We start from the raw sequence: 21,877 nt of genomic DNA, 5'->3' as shown, positions 1-21,877 counted from the left end.
AAAGAGTATTTCTGCCTAAATTTCTAAGGCTACAAAAGGTTTCTGTTTCTAAAAAAAAAATCCAAACCAACCAACCAAACAAAAAAACCCCAAAAAATCCTCTAAAAATGATGTCTTAATCTGTGTAAGTTCCTAGATTGCTGTTTTGACATGTACAGAACATCAAGAAAAAATGCGTTTTGCAGTCATCTATTATAGGATAGCCTTTTTAGGTTTTTAAGCTTATGCGTTAGGTTAGAGAGAAGTCAGGGCTGACTTGCTGTTCAGGGAGTATGTGATAATGTTTGAGCTTTAGTTACTGTAGCAAATTGTAATTTGTTCGGTGCCTGAGTAAGTACGGTTTACTGTACAGGCTGGTGCTGCTCTTCATACAGGGAGTTCCATTGTGCGAGAGACACGGAGGTAGTAACCAGAGGGTTTTGTCCCTGGCCACTAGATACTCTTTTAAATTACGTTAAAATGTTATGTTATTTCATTACTTATCAATAATTAGTAGAGCATTTTTGTTAGATATTAGTCAATAATTAAGCCTCTTCATTATTAACCGTTCTGAATTATTGTTATTAATATAATTAGTAATCATAATATGCATTATTAATTAATCTGAACTTACTTTATAATGAAGTGTTGTTTTAAGTAATGGAATAAGAATTTTGGAAGTGTACATATTGAAATTTCTGTATTCACTAAGTGTGATCTTTTTCCTTTTTAGGAATTTCGGGAAGACATGCCTTCCATCCTAGCTGATGTATTCTGCATATTAGGTAAGTTGAGTTCCGTTCCTTTCAGCATTGCGACAGATTTGGAGAAATACATGATTTGTGTGTTTGCTTGTTGACTTCTTCTGGAACTTTCATTAAATCTGTAAAGCATGTAAAACATGACTTCTCTTTACAAAATACATGTTGATTTTTCCTCAGTGTATCTGTATCTCAGTTGTTAATGTCTTTTCATTCTGCTTTGTTCTGTTGTAGTTTCCAGAAGCTTACCTATTAAAGGCAGTGGAAATTTATCTGCCAAGAATAGTTACAGGAGCTAGCTTGTAAGAACGTTGGATGTTAGCTAATGGAATCAGCAATGTAGTGTTGTTACCTTTCTTATAAGTATTTTAAATAAAAGTTGACTTACTGGTAGGTAGGTCCTCTCTTCTCAGAATGTGTTCTGTAAATATTTCTATCTGTCCAGTCACTGTTAGTGAAATGGAGCTTGAAGTAACTGTCCAGAATTCCAAAGGCAAGTGGCATCCTTTACCAAGTTAGTCTGCCACCTGAGCAGGATGTAAGGATGTGTACTGCTTATTCTGGTAATAACATCTGGATTTTTATGTTGTGATGTTGATCCAAAGCTGTTTCTCTCATGTTTTTAGCATTTTAATCCTGTATTCTTCTTTCCAGATCATAGTTGTAATGGCTTGCAGTGTCTATCTTGTTCTATGTCTCTGTTTTTTCGACAATTTTCAGCAAATTATTTTGACAGTCTGCTCATCGCAGATCCTGGTTTATTCTGTATACTGGAGGAGTGTGGCATCTTCTGTGCTATGGCTGCCTATGCAGAGATGCATCTATTTAAGTTTGCATATGCAGCCTCAGTTCTGTAACACCTAAATGATGAATTTTGACTTTGTTTTATTCATAATGTTTCATTCTGTGTACATCCTGTATTACTTTTTGTAATAATTAGTTTTTATAATGCAGTATTATACTGATACCCTTTTGTTTTTTAAGCTGGCTTAGAAAACTTAGATTAGTTGCTTCTTGAACTACTTGGATAACTGAAACTAGTGTATCTGTCTATCTTTTTTTTTTTTTTTCTTCTTCCCTTCAGATTATTGTGTCGCCAGATGCCATACCTCTGCTACTAGCAGAGAAATAGGGTGGCTAAGGAGCTGAGTTTCAAACTCTAGGAGGATATTTGGCAACTTCTTGCTTGTTTTTAATGTGTTTCCGCTAACACTTTTTCCCTTTAACCAGTATTTGCTACTATCAGGACTTTTCTTTCTAATGTCGTCATCTTATAGTTAATGTGTTTCAATATATGAAAATTTTGATTTATCCACTTAATCCACATTCCACGGACTCATGCTCTTCTGCAGATTCTTCCTTGGCTAAGAGGTTTGGCTGCTAGCGTCCAGACTGATGTGGCAAGTCTGTTGCCTCTGCTGCCACCCTGCTACATCACTGGTTTTCAGTCTGTTTTGGGGGTTTCTTTCTCAGACTTGTTGATGTTTTCTCTATGGGTCTATTTTTTTTGTGGGTACATGTGGGGTTTTTTGGTTGGTTTTTTTTTTTTTGGTAATGTCTGCCTTGCATTCTTTTACTGAGTTTTCCACTCCTTTTGCAGCTCCTCGCTTCCTGTAGTGATGTGCTTTTAACAATTACTTTAGACAGGTGTCCTTCCTTGGCCATTACTTTATGGCCTGTCTTCCCACAGGAATTAATTTATGAATTGCATTCAGTAGTTGACAATGCAAAAGAAAGGAATGAAAATACAGAATCATAGCTAGTAAAAGACTGCAGACCGGGCAGTAAATGGTAGCTACTCTGAAAACACAGGTAAAGAGACCTAGCCCATTACATAAAGAATAGGATCACACAGTTCTTTTCAGCAACTCGTATTTCTCTTCTTTCATGCTTTTTATTGATTCTAAATGCTTGCCATAAATCTTACTGCAACAGAGAGAAGGGCAAGAAAAATTATCATGGCGTTTCTCTGGTTTCTCTTTTACCTTTTCATGAGATATGTGTGTGTTTGAGAATTGTTGTCAAAATATTATGTGTACCTCAAGGGGGATGAGTGGGGGGAAAGTGGGAAGAATGTTAAAAACAAGCTGCTTTGCATTGTGTTATCATTAGCATTTATCAGAATAGTTAGAAGAAACTCTCATAAATTCCACAAGTAATGATTTCTTTTTCCCTTTTTTTCCATCTTCTTTTGTACTAGATATTGAAACAAGTTGTTTAGAAGAAAAAAGTAAGAGGGATCATTTTACCCAACTGGTATTAGCCTGTTTGGTAAGTTGCGCTTAGTCTTTTGGTAAAAGTATATGCCAAAATTTGCCAAGAAATATTCAGAGAGTTTTGAAGCTTGGTTGGGTTTTTTTTGGTTTTGTTTGTGTTTTTTTTTTTTTTAAAGGAAAAGACTATTAGAATGTTTTAACAAATTCCCAAATTCATCTTCAAAGTGTTATGATAGCCTAACATAATATAGTTGTCCCTTGAATTCTTTAAAGAGTTTTTAGAGAACTTAAATTTTTTTCCTCTCATCAGTTCAATGGAGATTTTGCTTCTGAAGTACGTTTTGAGTTGGACTTCTCCTTTATGCAACCTAGCCACATGGAATAAGCTTGATTTGTAGGAAAATTCAGTGTATGAAAATAAAGCTTTTCTTCCAGAATATGAGAGGATGGGTGTAAGCTGTGTAAATACGCAGTTCTTGGTGGTAATATCCCTAGATACTATGCAATGTATACTTTGTACCCAGCAATTAGGCTCTAGGACTTGTTTCTTCAAGGTGCTCCTGTGTATAAAATCTACTGCTGTGAAATTCCCATTTCAGTTAAATAGTTTCTCAGTTTTGTACACTTCTGTGTTTGAAGCAGAATGCGTTTAGTATCATGGCATATGATGATATTTGAACTTTTTTTTTGTAGTCAGAATGTGTATGTAGCCTAAAGTAATCAGATGGTTTCTAGGTCTTCGTAATTGACAAATTTGTTGTATGTTTTTGGTGTTTTTTAGTATCTTGTATCTGACACTGTCCTAAAGGAGCGTTTAGATCCAGAGACACTGGAGTCATTAGGGCTTATCAAGCAGTCTCAACAGTTCAATCAGAAATCTGTTAAAATAAAGACAAAACTATTGTAAGTTTTGGGGCAAGGGTTGTTTGGGCAGTGGGTGGGGCAATGATAATTAGTCTGGTAACAATGTTTTCTAACAGTGTGTAACTTTTTTTAAAAAATAAAATACTTGGTTTTCTTTTGGAAATGTGTTTTATTGCACTTTAACTTGTTATTGACAAAAGAACCTCGTTAGCCCTCTTAGTTTTCAAACTCTTGAGAAATGTAAAATCTTTTTTAATGTCACCTATTGCTATGGTTTGCTACAGTGATTCCATATGTGCAGATTAAATACTTGATATTTAATTTTATGACAAATGTGAACTTGCAAAGTATAAGAAAATTAGTTCCTGCTGTTGCATCAGTTAAGCATAGGCACTGGTTTTCATAAATAAGTAAATGTAGTTATGTTAGATTTGGCAACACAGGAGATATTTGTGGTGTACATTTGGTTTTTGTCTCTGCATCCGGTGTTGCAGTCTGAATCTCAAAGAACACCACTTGAAATTAGAATAGGTCCTTAAGCATGGCCTGTTACACAGTTCTCCAGCTAGTGTGTAAGAACAAGCTTTACTGTTCAGTATAAGCATAATCTTGCTTTTAAATGGTCTGCATTTGAAGTAAGAGCTGGATTTGTTTGGAGGATGCTCACTACCTTGCAGGTATTTATTGTACTGCATTCTATAATTTTTGCAACAGCTTAAGTAAATTGCAAGTTCTTAAAAATGTGTTCAAAATTAGCATTTTGTGTAACAAATTTAATATTGATGAAAGCATAAATAAGCTTCACCGTGGACATGTGTCACAATAGTGTGTAATTTCTGTTCATTTGCAGTTATAAGCAACAGAAGTTTAATTTGTTAAGAGAGGAGAATGAAGGTTATGCAAAGCTCATTGCAGAACTTGGACAAGACTTATCTGGAAATATCACTAGTGATTTAATCCTTGAAAATATCAAATCTTTAATAGGTAAGGAATTTGTTTAAAGAATGTGTGCACTGGTTTTCCTACATGGTCTTATAACTACAGAGAGGGACTTTACTGTTTGAGATCATCTGTGGATCAAATAATACGTCGTGAAGGCATGTAGTGTGACAGTGACGTGTATTGGTAGGTCACCTTGGATAGAGTTATGACACTTGGAAGTTAAAAAAAATTAATTTGGGGAATGTTATGTAGTTAATTTAGATACTGAATTTACAGTACAGGCTCAAATATGCACGCTGTGATTTTCATTCATTTCAGCAGTATTTTTTGAGGATGTGCTTGTCATCTCTTAGCAGGCAGATTGGAGCGTAACAAAGCAATGCAATACCTATTTTAAGGTACTCAATTCAATGCATAAATATCCTTTTAATCTTAAAGAAGCTGAACAAGTGATTCCTTATGAAGAGAAATGAGAAGTAGTAAATGTTCTTCCTTTATCTAGTTCTGTTTGTGATTTGTCCAAATTTCTAAGTTCAATCTTGGCAAGAGTGTCACAATCAGAGTGCAAAATACACTAAAACCAGGAAACGTCTGTAATTCCCCATGTTTTAAATCTGTAATTCCTCTTTTTGAATAAAGAGTTGTAGACAGTATATAGATGTTTGCCCCAGTGCCTGTTTCATGTGGTACAGTAATGGTGAAAAGGCTATCCTACTATTTTATAAAAGATAATTTTTCATCTATCACAGAACTTTGCCCAAGACTAACAAGTATCTGTAATAATACAACTTATTTTGTAAGGGAGCTAGAGAAAATGATGGTTTTGCTAGTTATTACAGTAAAAAATATATGCTTATTTTGAGGAATTTTATAACAAAACATTTTTCTGTCTTCTGGAATTTTAGGAATTGCAAATAGACTTCCTATAAATTGTCAATTCTTTTAAAGTATTGACTTGCAGTTAGTCCTGGTGTAGTGGAAATGGCTTTTGGGAAGGAAAGACTGATGCAACTATATCTGCATAGTGGATGTGCCTGGATAAAACTTCTTATGGCACAATGAAGAAAATAGTCTAGATGTGGATTCTTTTGATATAAGTAATATTTCTGTCTCAAGCGTGTCTCCTGGAGTTTTGCTGGAAAAGTTTATATAGTAAAATACAGGTACGACTACAGCATTGGCTTAAGCTGATCTAGATCCTTGTTCTTGCTCCCCTCAAAATAAACAAACCATTCTCCCTAATGCTAGCAATAATACTGAATTGACAGGTCAGTACAGCCAGGTGGATCAGGGTCTAGCTCAAACCAGAACAATTTTTGGGGTGTAAAACAATTTCTAGCTGGCTGATTTGTGTGTCTGCCTGAATATGCGTGCCAGCACGAGGGGAGAGGAAGCAGGCCGTGCCTTTTGCGGGCACTATGGTATTAGCGAAGTTGTGTTTTTACTTACGAAATGTTTGCCTTAAAATGGTAATTTCTAGTCTTTCTGTGATCAGAATTGAAAGTCCTGTTTAGTACCTTTGCCTAGTTCAATATTCAACATACATCAAAATTATCGATGCTCCATATGATCCAGATTATTTTGCTGTAGATAAATCCAGGCTCAATTTTAACTGAAAAGAATTAGCTTTAAAAGTTAATGCATTTGTGGTTTAGTAACAGAATGAAGATAAAAAGTAGCAATCTTAAGCTTTTCTACTCTGTTCTTCTCCACTAGGATGTTTTAACCTTGATCCGAACAGAGTTTTGGATATTATCCTAGAAGTCTATGAGTGCAGGCCTGAGTATGATGACTTCTTTGTACCACTGATAGAGTCTTACATGTACATGTGTGAACCTCAAACTCTATGCCATATCCTTGGGTTCAAATTCAAATTTTACCAGGTAATGTATTCTCATTCTTAATTTTTACTTGTTGGTTGTTGTCAGTGTTGAACTATAGTCAGTGTTAACAGATTTTTGCTGAATTTTTTTTACACAAAAATTAATTTCTAAATTGTAAAATTACTGTATTAAAAGCAGCATTTTAATGATTTGAGTGGAAGTCTAATATACTTTAGAGGAGAATGCTTAGCATTCTTCAAAACAGACAGCTGAAAACAATCCTGATACCTTCCATTCGTACTGGTATCATTATATAAGGACTGATATTAAAGAAGAGCTTGTACCTTATAAATGAAAGACTTGTCCCCAGGAGTGAACAGCATGTTTGCAAGGGAGTCATGGTTGATATTTGGTAAAATATTCAAGTTTGGGTTTTTTTTTTTTTTAATGTATGGTTAGGAATTGCATACAAGCACCATCAAGTGTGAAGATAATTGAATGTTTTTCTTTCTGAAAATTCTGATTGTGTATTGCAGTTAAGTCTAGTGGCTTTGGAGTGATAGCAATTAAATAACATGGTAACAAGGAGAACTGTGGGTTAATATGTTTCATCTGAACTTTGAGTGGTTTCTGTTTCATGACCTTCTGCAGTGGTCTGTTTGCTTTTTTCTTAAATTTGCAATCTTGTCTTTTTTAGGATCCAAGTGGCGAGACACCTTCCTCCTTATACAGAGTTGCTGCTGTCCTTTTGCAACATAATCTCATAGATTTGGAAGACCTTTATGTTCATGTAAGTGACAGTGCTATTTTGTCAAATACCAAAACTAGGGAAATTTTAAAAAGAAAGCCAGGTATTTTACCCTATTCCTAAAGCTTCAGATTGAGGACATACTCTGTAATACTTCTAAATGCACATGTTTAATGCCTTTTTAAAAATTTCTAGCACTTTCTAATGCCACATATTCAAATAAACACACACTGAAATATGAATGCTGTAACACTTTCTTTGCATCTGTGTATCGTCCTCTAAATTGTTTACCTCGTGCCTGAATAGGTATTAGGAGGTAAATGCCTGAGTATGCATTAAATGCCCAAGTAACCTTCCTTAAGAACTCAACCCTTTGAGTGTTTTGCTTTACAAGATCAGTTTTTGAAAAAAAATTGGTAGGACAATCAACTCATAACATTCTTGGTTTAGTTTAATAATAGGGGTTTTTTTTAAAACTCTTGCATATTCCTGAATAGGCCTCTCATTCCATCTACAAGAATTTTTTACTATTTGTTAGGTTGAAAGAGGAAAATGGAGTTACATGTTCAGATTTAATCAGAGAGACTTATCCTCTCTAGTCTGACAGTCTCATCAACCAACCAGCATACCAGTTTGGCAGATGGTAAACAGAATGTTGCACTTACAAAAATAATTTTACATTATACACCAGTTTTTAAATTTCAGAATATCCATAGATATTTTAAGACTCTTACCTCTTCCACTGAAATCAAGGAAATGAGCTCTAGTTACAGCTATGGAAGTTTTGGAATGTAGTCCTGCCATTTATTTGTGTGGCAGTTAATAACATTAGTCACAATCTGACTTGTCAATAACTGTCTCTGGCTTCATAGGAGTGTTTTAGATAAAATTTGTTGGGTGGAGCAAGAGTAGGAGTGCATGTCTCAGATAATAGGCATGGAGGGAGGAATGCATGATAATAATGCTAGTTTGTTAAGGAATGTTTGTAAGCTTACAAAACAAATGCTCAGGCTTGGAATTACAGTGGCCTGTGCAATCTCAACTCAGACCTGTATCAGTATGGGCGTGCTTTCTGACAGTCTCACAGCTAGAATGGTCCCCACGCTCATTTACACTGCTCAGCTTTGTCATTGTCGTGGTTTGCGCTGGACTGGCCACTGAATGAGTGGCAGACGCTCTCTTTGTCCTCTCTCCCCTTCAGAGAGGAGAGAAAATGAGAGATATGTACGAATTGAAAAGAAGCAAACCGACTTTAATGAAATATTATTATTCATAATAAAAAGAAAAGATAGTAATATTAATACTTTTCACTTGTAATTGACTTTCATTCCAGAATCTCTCTTGCCAGCCTGTCTGTCTTTGCATGTTTGGGATGGCTTTTTTTTTTCCTCTTTTCAGTTCAGGCTTAATTTAACTTACTATGGGAGTTTCAAGAAAATAATTAGCGTGTGGGTGTTGAGTCTTAAGTGGTATATATTGTGCAGCTCCTAAACAATAGCAGCTGTCAGGATTATCGTTCATATCAAGAAGGTTCTTCCTCCCTCTGGCCCCCTTCCCCTTCCAAGCCTGCAAGAACTGTTTTCTCTTTGTGTATATATATATGCACACAGCCGTATATAATATGTATTGCATCCTGATTATATGATTTACCCCTCGAAATTCTGCATTTCTTGGTGAATCTTAGTAGGTTACTTGTGTTTTCAAATGAGGAAAGTGTAGCTCTTTCAACCTTTTACCTTTCCAACTGGGATTCTTTCTTCCCCAAATTTCTATGAAATTGAGGAGTTCTATTATCTTTTCTCTGAAGAAGATGATGCTTAGTCTTTCCTCCTTCTACTGTCAGTTTAGGAGGAGAAAAACCAGTAAAAATCCTCCCTTGTTAAAAACAATAGAAGAAAAGATTACAATATCAAAGAGGTCACGACCCTACAGTAAGTTTTGATTACTTATTTGCAGTTACATTTTGAGCATGATTTTAGGAATCAAATTGAAGTTTGGCTTTGTCAGGAAAAGAGCATTTCTTCCGTTTCCCATCTTGACATTTTAATTTTCGAGTGTAGGGTTATCTCACCCTGATGGTTCTCAAGTACAAGACTCTGCTGAGGTTTTATCATACCAGGTATCTCTTAATGTAAGATAGTTTTTAAGGAACAGATGATACATGTGTTTAAACCGCGTCATGGATAAATAGGAAATTCGGTAAGCTTTAAATGGTATTCCTTTACAATAAAATGCAGCCAAAATGTGTATCTAAGTAGGTTAACTGGTTTTCCTTGGTGATGAATTTTTCTTTTTCCTTTAGGTGAGCAAGTAAAAATTTATGCTTTTGGATATTCACTTTGTTTTAAGGCACTGAATTTTGTAAATGTTGTCATCGGGTATCTGCATAATTCTTGCCATATAGTTACAGCTGAATGGTGAATTGAAGAGGGGAAGGGGAGCTTATACAACTAATCGTGAGGAAGTAGAACACTATTATTTCTTATGAGTCCTTGATTTGAGAATAGTCTCTTAATAATATACTTCCTTGTTGGGATGGTGGTAGCAAGGGATTTTTTTTGAGGGAGTAAGTTTATCTGATTAGTGACAAGGAAGGACAAACTTTGCTTTGAGCGCAAGTGATCAAAAGTAGTAGTAGGTCACTTTAATTTTCAGATATAATGTTTGTTCTGTGGTTTTGTTTTTTGTTTTTTTTTTTTTTTTTAGCTTCTTCCAGGGGATAATGCCATCATTGAGGAACACAAGCGAGAGATTGTGGAAGCTAAGCAAATTGTCAGGAAACTTACAATGGTCGTCTTATCCTCTGAGAAGACTGAGGAAAAGGAGAAGGAAAAAGAAAAAGAGGAGGAAAAAACCGAAAAGGTGGGTGTGTGTGCGTGAATAGTTTCCTTTCCAAGAAAATTATTTTAAGCTAAACATAATAATTATTGTGAAAATATTCTTATATTTATTTGAAACATAGATAGGTACATACTTCTTGGAAGGCTTCTATCTGTGGTCTGATTGCACTTCTGTTATATTGAATGGGCAAAAATGCATGGTTTGAGGGTTATTCTGCATTTCTCTAGGTTTAATGTTCTTGGTTCAATGGCTAATTAATTTGTCTTCTCCCTTTTTTGTTGTATCAGCTCCACTAAGTATGTCCCAGCGTTCATATACTTCACAATCTTTAACAACCATGTTTTCTAGGATCTGTGATAGTATAATCCTAGTTAATTCCTGAAAAATAAGGACATCAGTAAGAGTTCATTCCTTATTTCTTCCAATCAAGAATTGGGACGTAAAGAATTGTCAGACTTACGAACGCTGGTATAGTTATCCTGCGTTTTGGAAAAAGGTTTTAACTGAGCTTTTTTATTGTAACTGTCTGTTGTGCTTTCCATTAGGTCTGTGTCTTTGTATGTGTAAATGTATAGTCGTTATTTAAGGTGCTACTATGTCATGTATTGTTCATGTTGCCCTAGGTCTAATTTGTTTCAGTGCGTCCAAGCCTTACTTTAAAAACAAAGTTATTTAATCTCTTAGCAGCCTTTCTGTTGTGATCTTCATTTGAGTGTCTTAAGTGCTGCTCAGACATCTCTTTTAAAACAAAAGTAAAATAAAAGCTTGATATTTGGATAAGTGGAGATAAGGGGGTAGGGGTCCAGCAGTCTTGACAGCTTCTCTTAACTTTCTGTATCCTTCTGATTTCATTGTATCAATGTGTTTTGTCTACTTACTCCTATTTGTTCTACCAGCACCTTGATTCTTTACAGCTCTGACCTTCCATCCTCCTTCCATTTTTCTTGTCTAACTTGAAAAATCTAATTTCATTTTCTTTCTTCAGGCAGTTGACATAGTCACCACTCTCTGGCTCTTGACTGCAGCCACATCTACTGGTTGAACTGATTCCTTTCACTAGTTTTAAGTTTCTGACCTCCCTCCCGCTCGTTATTTCACTGTCTGTTTTGATTATACCCCATTACTTTGGTCCACCTTCTCTGCAGTCAGATGAGGCTGCCTGATATTCTCTGAAGTGTGCATGTCACGATGTTTTAATGGAAAACTAAGCTCTTGATGGGACATGGGGAGTGTATATGCTGCAAGTAACGTCAGAAGAATTAAGAGTTTTTATGGTAAGCTTTAGAATTAAGAAGTAGGGAATTTTAAGCTCTAGCAGAAACTGCAGCATTTTTCTGAAGGATTACAGTGACAAATGAAGTCTGAGCCTGTGTGATGGGAAAATGGTGAGCTGTGCTTAACAAAGAATTTCTGTGACTCTTTGCATGGTTATGCAATGCAGGCTGTTTCTTGAAAAGCTTGTTTCTGTGTTAATATTTTTGTCTGTGATTAGCTGTGCAATTCATAGCAATTAGTAGCATAACTGTGTGAAAGCTGTTGACAGTCTAAATTTGAGTACTTTGTACGTTAAAACTGCATACTGGATACAATTTTTGATATGGTACCGTTGAATAAATGCCTGGATAAGGAAAATAGTGTTTAGCGATTATGGACTTAACTTTTCTACACACAATGAAAAGGATTCTTAAATGCTTGCTTTGTTCTTAAAATGTCATGTAAAAAATAAGCTGCAATAGATTGCGACAGTTTGAGAAGTACGTGATCAAACATGTGTCAGACAACTTTATAAACTTTTGGTTTTGACTTTAACTTATTTCTTTGATCCAGATGTTAGATTCTATGTGGACTGGTTTATTATTGCTTTTGAAGTGTGCTTATTGTCTAGCTGAATTTTATTTTACATGTTTTTCATTACATGGTTGAAATCTTAGTTTATTCTGTGGATTACAGCATACTGCTTAAGGAGAAACATTAGGAAGACTTTATGAATGCATGTATTCATTAATTGTTTGTTATCTTGCAGCCTCCTGATAATCAAAAGCTTGGTTTATTGGAAGCTTTATTAAAAATTGGTGATTGGCAGCATGCACAAAGTATTATGGATCAGATGCCTCCGTTTTATGCTACTTCACACAAGCCTATTGCAATTGCCCTTTGCCAGCTTGTACATGTGACAATTGAGCCTCTGTACCGCAGGTAAAGTGAAAAGTAAAATTCTGTTGCTACGTAGGGGAAAACTACTGTTTATTTATAAGTATGAATTCAATAATAAGCCTAACTGTATTGATACATTTCTAAAATTTTCACTTCTGTTTCATGTGAAATTCTGCACATCATCTTTTTCAGAGTTGGTGTACCTAAAGGAGCTAAAGGGTCACCTATTTCTTCTTTGCCAAACAAGAGAGCACCAAAACAAGCAGACAGCTTTGAGGACTTGAGAAAGGAAGTGTTCAACATGCTGTGTTACCTCGGTCCTCATCTCTCCCATGATCCCATTTTATTTGCAAAAGTGGTGCGCCTTGGAAAAGCATTTATGAAAGAGGTTGGTATGACAGAACAGCGTGTCAAAACTTGAAAAAAACCAATTCCATTGATGTCAAAAAATGCTCAAGTCTTAGTAATTATGTATATATTGAAACACTGAAACATAAAAAATTTCTTTGAGTAAGGACAAATTTGGAGAAATTTATTTTCATTCTTGATCATTTTTATGGTCAATAAACACAGCGTTTCTATGAACTGCTTAAGGCACTTTAGGTTTATGACCAGCAATATTTAGTGATACTAATTTCTCATTATGGTCTTCATCTTTTAAAACATCTGTGTATGGATATCTTTTTTTTTAAAACACAGACATATGATTCTAATTGCATGGAAGCTTTTACATTATTAGACAGACAGCGTAAACAATGAGGAATAATAACCTAATACACGTCCAGTACTTAAAATACTACTTTCTATTGCACCTTTTAAGTTACTTGGGCAGTAGAGAATGTTGCATCTTTTTAAGTAGTGGGGTGTCCCCCTGTTCTGCCAGTTAAAATGCTGCTATTCCTGAACTTGTTTCAGTGACAAATTTCTGGATGCCACTAAGGATGAGTTCAATGTGGAGATCTAAAACATCCTATAACGTTTCAAGTAGCACACTTTAGAAATAAAATAGCCTCTTGATATTTGTTACTGTCTTTGGACCGTATCATTACCATGTATATATTGAAGGGTTGTGAGTATGATCTGTTATACAAAGCTGCAAGTTGAATTTGTATTGTGAACTCCCTTGCAACGTACTCAGTAGCTCAGACTAGGGCTAGTGATTACTTTTGCTGCTTTTCTGGCAATTTGCTGTTTGACTAGCAGTTCTTGTTTTATTTTCAAGTCAACAACAGAGGGGTTTAAATTTTTTTTAAATAGCAGCTCAGAGAAACTTTGGAATTTGTAGTTTTAAAAATAATTTAAAAAATTATTATTATTATTGAAAACAAACAAACACCACCACCTCATAACTTAAAAATATTTATTTTTGTTACCTAGCTTTTTATTTTAACTTACAACTGAAAGTTGGAGAGGTTAGTTGATCTGCATGGTACTGGAGGGGAGATTTTCTGTTGCATAACTTTTTTTTTTCTTGAAGGTATTTTTTATTCCAACTGCAACTAACAAATGTTGGAATGTTCAAAATTTACATACCACCTGAGGGGAAGCTTTCATGTCCAGCTGTACTTGATGATGCAGAGCTAAGAACACAGATATCTCTTGGGATTGAAGACCTTTTTGTCTAACTTAACAGACACTTGGCAAGAGAGTTTGCTTTCATCAGGTTCCAAGATGCAATGAGAGGGTGACAAGAAGCTACACTAAGTTTGGATTCTAAGTAGTCTTTGTAGTAAAATCATGCTGACTTCAAGCATTTCCATCTTCCCCTACTTCCATATGTTTGTAGGAGGTATAACTTCTCAGCATCTTCTCATCCAGAATGATAAGATTTCCCAATGGCTAATACTCTTGCTTTATGGCATCCTTATTTCTTGTTGGCCTGTGGGAAGATTGATATTCGAGTGATACGTTATGTTGCACTGACAATGCAGTTTATTTGGAAATTATAATTTCAAGGGAGTAATTAATTTTCCTGCTTTAAGCAGACTATTAGGACTACTTTGTAATTAAGTTCAAGTACTGAAGGTTTGTGAGAAAGCCCTTATTTCTTTGTAGATACATACAGTAGAATGGAGGTTATGTGGTTATAGGAATCTCTCGTGCAGTTTTACTGTAAATATATGAATATAATAGTTTAACATGTTTCTGACAAGAATGAGCAACATTGTAGCTATTTGCTCTAGGTTGGAACTATGAAGAAATTCGTCAGTGACAGAGTGGTTAAGGTAACATAGGGAAAGTTATTTTTAATGCACTATTGCCATCAGCATGTTCTAGTTATGAAACTACATTTAACACACAGTAGAAATACTTATAACTGGAGGTGATTTGACTGTAAGTTAACCCATACAGTAGTTTAAAAGTTAGACTACTAACATTGCACTGCAGCTTTCATGCTCAAGTGTACCTTTAAAATAATTGTGCACTTACTGGTGTGATAGCTTAATACGCTTTTCATGGTGAGTGGAACTAGAAGAGAGAAAATAAAGTCATTTAATAATAAAGGCTAAAAGCTTAAGAGGGTGTTGTTGTGAAAGATGGGGAAAATAATCTTTGACTGTTAAAAATTGGGTTGAAAGTCCTTGGTTTTTTTTGTAGGTAGAAGGTGTATGCTTAGGGCATTTTTTTCCCCTCTCTCCGATAAGAAAATCCAGTATTTCATATATAATAGTAATTTTCCTTGATATTTTAGTTCTTACCTCTTTTTGAACATAGGTGTATAAAGCCCCCATGTATGTAAGCAATGCCTTTCATCTGTGCATTTGAATTTCTGTTCAAAAATATTTTAATGCTGACAGATCTGGAAAATTAAACATTTACGCGGCACGTGGCCCTTCAGGTTTATGCTTTTGCTGAGGTAGCCTTGTTCTGAAACTGACTGTTAACGTTAATTATGCTACAATTAACATGATTGCCTCTGTTACAGTTTCAGTCTGATGGAAGCAAACAAGAAGATAAAGAGAAAATGGTGAGTTTATTTTGGAGGAAGGTGTTTTTATGCAAGATTGTAATTGAGACCAAATGTTTAATAACTGTACAACTCTCTCTGTAGAGTTTTATGCTTTAACAAATGTACATTATAGGCTTGTCTTGATATTTATAGGCAAGTCTGAGCCAGTCACAGGTGGGTTTTTTTTGTATTCCTGTCCTTTCTTTTCCTTTTTTTTTTTTTGTTCTGCATTCCTCAAACCTGATCTTGTTCTTTTAGTCCAGTGCATGATTATTCTTATTTGCTCAGAATCAGCTGGAATAGCTCCAGCTATTTATTCTATAAATACACTTTTCATGGTGGCACCTTGTATCTTACAGAATTTACTGGGGAAAAGCATAGAGAAAAGGAGAAATTAGAAACAGTGGAGGTATTTAATAGTACAATGGCTGATTTTCTTTATTTTCTAAATTATTGAATTAGGAAGATTTGATCACAGTGAAGCCCAAGTGTCCTGTTGAGATCTAATTTATTAAAACAAGTTGGGTTTTCATTGTGGGTTTTTTTAATCAACAAGCAAGTTTTCAATAAGAAGTTTGTGCGGTTTCCATTGTTACTTATTATTTCTGTTTCTCACTTGTCCTCATTTCCTGACTTCCTCAAATCATTGCAGGGAAAATTAACCTCTTCTGTATTTCTTTTTTCTGCTATGGTTATTCTAACATAGGTCAATGGGAAAGAGGAATGTTTAAGAAAGGGGGAGGATAGGATCATGAAAACACAGAAGTTGGTGCTGTGCCTTGGGAACATGTATAATGCCTTCAGGTTTTAATCTGGAATTTTGAAAATGGAAGTAGTGGCAAGGAATACCCCAATACGTTGAAAGCAGTTGCCAAAATCTGTTTTCTCCTGTTGCACTTCATGCAAGTCTGCAGTATATCCATTTTTAAATTATTTATTTGATTTGAAAATGAGTGCAACTTGCTGAAACTTTCAGTGGCTTTGCTCAAATATCTTATATAGGCAAATAAAGTAGTGACAGTATATATGGTCCATAAATTATCTAATAAATGATTTATGATGGGAAATATTTTTAAGTCCTCTTTAGATTTTTTTGTTTTGTTTAGGAAGTCTTACTCTCGTGGCAAACTTGTATTTTATCGCTCTACTAAGATGTGCAGTTTGTGCATAGCCTTGCTTCTGATGTACTTACTTGGTGGTCACCGTGAGTTTTTTGTCTCTATCTCAGGAGATACTGTTTAGCTGTTTGTTGAGTATTACCGATCAAGTCTTACTTCCATCTCTTTCTTTGATGGACTGCAATGCATGCATGTCTGAGGAATTATGGGGAATGTTCAAAACTTTTCCATACCAGTACCGGTGAGTAGAATAATTTTTTTCCATTCTTTGGAATTGATCTTTTGAATTGTCAGTACTAAAAATAGTTCTCCTTTATAATCTTTCAAGGTACCGTCTTTATGGGCAATGGAAGAATGAAACATACAATAGTCACCCACTTCTAGTGAAGGTTAAAGCTCAAACCATAGACCGAGCCAAATACATCATGAAGTAAGTAGTCTAATTCCATAAATAATTATCAACTCTGATACAATCAATGTATTGCATGTCACCAACTGAAGAAAAAAACGTTGACAAATAGATTACCTTTCTAATGACTCTATAATTTCACTGATAATCCTTGTTTGTGAAGTATTTCATGTACTGTGATTAAAAACTGTCAAATAAGTAAGGATACAGATAATTTTTTCACCAACAAGGGAGTTTTATCTGTGAAAAATGTCCCCTTAAATTATTTAAAACCTTTTCCCTATATACTGTTGTTTGATAAGTTGCTTTGCTTATGGAAATGTCAGAGTGCAACATGTTTTCTCTAGGTATGGAGTCTCTTTAATCCGAAGAGTCTTAAAAATCTTGTCACAGTTTCTGTAGTTTTGAAAGTAGGGCAGTAAGCTGAATGGAATGATTCATTCTCATCTTCAAGCGGGCTCACAACAGTTTCAGATTTGCCTCAGATTTAACATCTCTGACATCATTGTCAGGGATTTGGGTTGTCCATTTGTCATTGCCAAAAGCAAATGCTATGGTTTTATAATGTGGTTAATTAAAACCTTTCTGCATAGGCAGGATAGAATAATTGTTACTGGGTAAAAGACTTTGGACTTGCAGCTGTGAAAGCTAGAAACAATGATTTTGATTCTCTTCTGACTTGCTGCATAACTAGCATAGACTAAAACTTCACATCCCTTCTCGGCATTGTACAGCGGATTTCAATTGTGCGGATGAGCCACAGTGTTGTCAGTTGTTGAGATTGCTATGTGCCCAATGTACTTTTGTGTATGGACTTCACGTTTCATGTTAAGCTCTCATCTTCAGTAGGGAATGTTGTGAAAGGGTAACACAAGGAAATTAATATAATATTATTTTTCAATGGGCAGAGTGCAAAAAATGCAAAATGACTGATCTGTGGCTAAATTAAATTTGCAGGAGAGATTAACAACATCACATGCTATTTCTGTATGTGGTATAGCTCCCACTGACGACTTCCAAATGCAAAGTGCTCAAAGTTGAAACTAGACTGCAGTCCTTAGTAATATAGGAACAACTGGTTTGTTTGTACTCTCTGCATGTTATAGCATTATACATTTCAGGTTCCCAGAGGAGTAGCATTTCTGTGCTTAGATTTCTTAAAAAAATGTATCTGCTAGTGAGAATTTAATCTCTGCAACTAATAAGGGTCTTCCTTCACTGAAACTAACCTGCTGTTTTAGTATTCTTTTAGCTTGTCTGCTGCAATAACATATGTTGTCTCTTACAGACGTTTAACTAAGGAAAATGTGAAACCTTCTGGAAGACAAATTGGGAAGCTCAGCCACAGCAATCCTACAATTTTATTTGATTATGTATGTACTTACATGTATTCGAATACTATTTCATCCTAACAATAGACATTAAAGTACAGGGAGGGACATGCTGTCTTAGTTGGAGGGCAATTCTAATTGCATTATTTTTTACTTCTGATGTAGATTTTAAAATATGGTAATTTGCTAGTAGTGCGTAGGTCTGAATATTTACTATGACAATAGCTCTTGAATAACCACAACTGCACAGAAAATTACATCCATTTGTTTATGGGAGTAAAGTATTTAATTTGAGATAGCTGAGGTGGGTCTCCGAGGTGCAGGGATGTGCTGATCAGGTTATGCAGAATGCAAATTCGAGTTAGGTTGCTCTGGGCAGTTGTATATGTGTGTGATGAAGATACATCAGGGTCATTTAGAAGAAAATTTAAAGCTTCGAAGTCTGAAATACACCTACGAAGTTGGGGAGGATTTTTAAGTTGGTGCTACAGAATGCTTGAGAGGTGTGAAAGTATGTTGATGGACCTCCACCTTGTTCACAAATTCTGATTATTGATCTACCAGTTTTTAGATTTGACTTGAAGAAATTAATACTACAATACACACACATACGCGTGTCACGTACCAAAGAGAACATTCCAGAATTTGATTGAGTTTACTTGTATTCTTTCAAGACCTAGGTTCATTTGTTTTTTTAATAGTCTTTTTATTATTATAAGTAGCAGCAGAAACTTTTACTGCTAAGCTGTAGGATTCTTAAGAAATCTTAGGAAAAAAAAAAAGTGAAATGTTTTTGCGATTCTGTTTTCTGATAATTGAAAAGAAAAATAATTACACAGAATTGTTCTTCCATGTGAGAGACATGTTTCACTGGTATCTCTAAGGTACTGGATAAATTAATGAGATTGCCTGTCACTTTGAAAGCAGTTTAGGACCCTCTGAAAAATAAATTCTAAATGATATTTTGTGTAGATTTTGAAGACAAGCATTGCTAAACCAGTTTGGATTTATCACGTGAAAGATAAGCAATACTGTTTGAAAGATAAGGAATACTGTTCCTGTTCAGCTGAATGTCTTTTATAACTTTCAGATTTTATCACAAATACAAAAATACGATAACTTAATAACTCCAGTTGTGGATTCACTGAAATACCTCACTTCACTGAACTACGATGTCTTGGCATGTATCCTTTTATGTAAATCAATACGTCTAGTTACTGATTGCAGTTGTAGCTAGATTAAATCTGTTGTCTGTGAGTAAATACTATCCTCTACTGTTTTCTATTCTTGCTGCACATTTTAGTGAAGTTTGCCAGTACCTTTGCACTCTTGGTGGGTTACAGAACCCACTCTATTCGTTCTTTCACACTATGAAAATTATACTTTAAGCTACTTTTTTTTTTCACTATTTTCACTCTGTTATTGAAGGCACAGTGGTCCTGTAAATAGTAGGGTAAATACTACTTTTTAAGTTACCATTGCTTTCATGATTTTATTTTTTTTTACCATAAATGTTAGTGGATCCCCTGTATCATGTTTGCTATACTTGCATATCATGTTCATATATTGCATATTGTGGAGCTGGAAAAACGGGTCTGTGTAACTTTTGGTTTTACAAATTGAGGAAAAATATTCTCTTTAACTCCACTGAAGACTGTATCATTGAAGCTCTGGCAAACCCTGAGAAGGAGAGAATGAAACATGATGACACTACAATCTCAAGCTGGCTGCAGAGTTAGTATTCTTGTTTTATTTACTACATTAATGTTTAAAATGCTTCACCTTCCCTATCATCTACCAGACTATTGATCATTACGATCAATATTTCACTTATATTCCACCTAATTTTTTTAAACAAAACGGAGAGCTGGCAAGTTTAATCAATAGGAAAATATTTTTTTCTTTGTATTACAAAAATACATATATTGCTAACGTTCCATGTGTACTTCATTTGTTCTTATTTAATGGTTAGTATCTCATGAGGTGCAGTCACAGCTGTTTCTACTTGCTTTAGGTCTGGCTAGCTTTTGTGGTGCAGTTTTCCGAAAATACCCAATTGAACTTGCTGGTCTACTTCAATATGTAGCCAACCAACTGAAAGCTGGGAAAAGGCAAGTCTTGCACAACTGATTTTTATAAACTCAATTTTAATAATGTGTTATTTGGATGTTTGCTGATACATGGATGCTTGATGTAGTAGTTACTCCAGGAGTGGTAAAACTCCATTCATAATACCAGGAAGGCAAAGTAATTTAAATAGCAGAAAGAATAATATCTTCTTTAGTACATTATTTTTCCTCTAACTGTATAGCTATGACATATTATTTTTGAAGTACTGATTTTTCATCTGTAACTTATTTCAGTACAGTTTTTGTAACAACTAACCAGGCAGGGGAAAAACCCCGCTGGTCTGTAATATTTTCATAGACATTATTGTACGTTATTTATAAGTACCTGTGATATAAAAGGGTATGACTGTTACAGTTGTAGGGGTTTTGTTTCTCATAATCTCTTTTCCGCAGTGATGGCTCTTAACTTTTTAATATTAATTTAAACACTTCTTCCAATTTATTTAATTGCAGTTGAATTGATTCTAGATACAATGGTAATTATAACTCAAAATTTTTTTAAACAAGGTTTGCAGTTTGAATCTTCCTTTTGTCCTTCCATCATAATCACTTAGTATTATTGATTCATTTATTTAATTAATTTTAATGTGTTGTTTTTATCACGTAGGTGAGTATCAACTTTTTTCTATTATGAATCCCCATATGCTTACTGAAAGACAGCTTACCCGTGGAGATAACACAGCTTGTTATTCTAGGGTATTTTTGTTGAGAAATCTAGTTTTTTCCCTTCCCTGCAATGTAGACACTCAGTCTCATGTGCTCCCCTGTCCCCAATTTGTTTTGTATTCTGGTGATGGTACAATCACATTGAGCTACAGAGGAAGGGTAAGTAATGTTTCTTGTCTTTCTCCAGAATTAAGTATTAAGACTTAAGTATTTTGGAAAAAAAAAAAAAAAACAAACCAAAACAACCCAAAACATTTTTAATACTCAGTTTAGTATTTGGGATTGTAGAAATAAAATGGATTTACCACTATGACCAGTTCCATAGGACTGGAGTATTCAAGTATTTGTATTGGAGTATATGCTGGTACTCCTGTATATGCTGGTTCCTAGACAGAAAACATGCTTATGGTTGGAAAAGCAAACAAAAATATAAACAATATAAATTATTTAAATATAAAACCTTGTTTTGGAGGGTGTGGGTCAACACTTTTTATAAGTAGGTCACACAAATTTCAGCAGTTTCTGGAAAATATGGCTGATTCGAATGATCGTGATACAATTTACTGCACTTCTGTTGAGGAAAAGTCGTTGTCCTTACAGAATTGAGAGCCAGAAGTAAAGCCTACTCTCTGGACAGGATGATTACTGGAGTGTTTTGTATGTTCTGTGTGTTAAGTAAAAAATGTTTCCCGTGTTCCAAATACCCTCTTGAAACTAATTTTGCCAGTAAATTTATAAGGCTGTGTAGTATTCTAGACATTTTTAATAAAATTTAAAACATTCCATGTTCATGAAATAACTGTATAGATACATTATGAAGCATGTAAAACAACAAAAGGGAGCAATAAACTTTATGATTAATTTGCTGATACTTAAAAGTTAATAGCACCACACTCACTATTATATTCAAAAACAATGAAATTGTTCTGAAGGGATGTTCTGAAGA

The 21,877-nt window shown here is 34.8% G+C and overlaps 1 protein-coding gene across 1 annotated transcript in view; it reads left to right on the top strand.

The window, feature by feature from the left end:
* Window positions 1-21,877, top strand: part of THOC2 (THO complex 2) — a 49,249-nt gene that overhangs the window by 4,994 nt on the left and 22,378 nt on the right. The window contains exons 4-19 of the mRNA XM_009889344.1: window positions 713-764; window positions 2,941-3,011; window positions 3,738-3,859; window positions 4,671-4,804; window positions 6,479-6,645; window positions 7,283-7,375; window positions 10,040-10,195; window positions 12,198-12,370; window positions 12,521-12,716; window positions 15,255-15,296; window positions 16,507-16,637; window positions 16,725-16,826; window positions 18,094-18,178; window positions 19,227-19,320; window positions 19,790-19,870; window positions 20,151-20,247. Coding sequence (XP_009887646.1) covers window positions 713-764; window positions 2,941-3,011; window positions 3,738-3,859; window positions 4,671-4,804; window positions 6,479-6,645; window positions 7,283-7,375; window positions 10,040-10,195; window positions 12,198-12,370; window positions 12,521-12,716; window positions 15,255-15,296; window positions 16,507-16,637; window positions 16,725-16,826; window positions 18,094-18,178; window positions 19,227-19,320; window positions 19,790-19,870; window positions 20,151-20,247 — 1,796 coding nt within the window. The remainder of the gene's footprint in view (window positions 1-712; window positions 765-2,940; window positions 3,012-3,737; window positions 3,860-4,670; window positions 4,805-6,478; window positions 6,646-7,282; window positions 7,376-10,039; window positions 10,196-12,197; window positions 12,371-12,520; window positions 12,717-15,254; window positions 15,297-16,506; window positions 16,638-16,724; window positions 16,827-18,093; window positions 18,179-19,226; window positions 19,321-19,789; window positions 19,871-20,150; window positions 20,248-21,877) is intronic.

This window comes from Charadrius vociferus, unplaced genomic scaffold, assembly GCF_000708025.1.
Source record: "Charadrius vociferus isolate BGI_N301 unplaced genomic scaffold, ASM70802v2 scaffold7, whole genome shotgun sequence".
In the NCBI taxonomy this organism is placed as follows: Eukaryota; Metazoa; Chordata; class Aves; order Charadriiformes; family Charadriidae; genus Charadrius; species Charadrius vociferus.
Note: the sequence above shows the minus strand (reverse complement) of the source record. Positions and strands in the feature narration are given on the sequence as shown.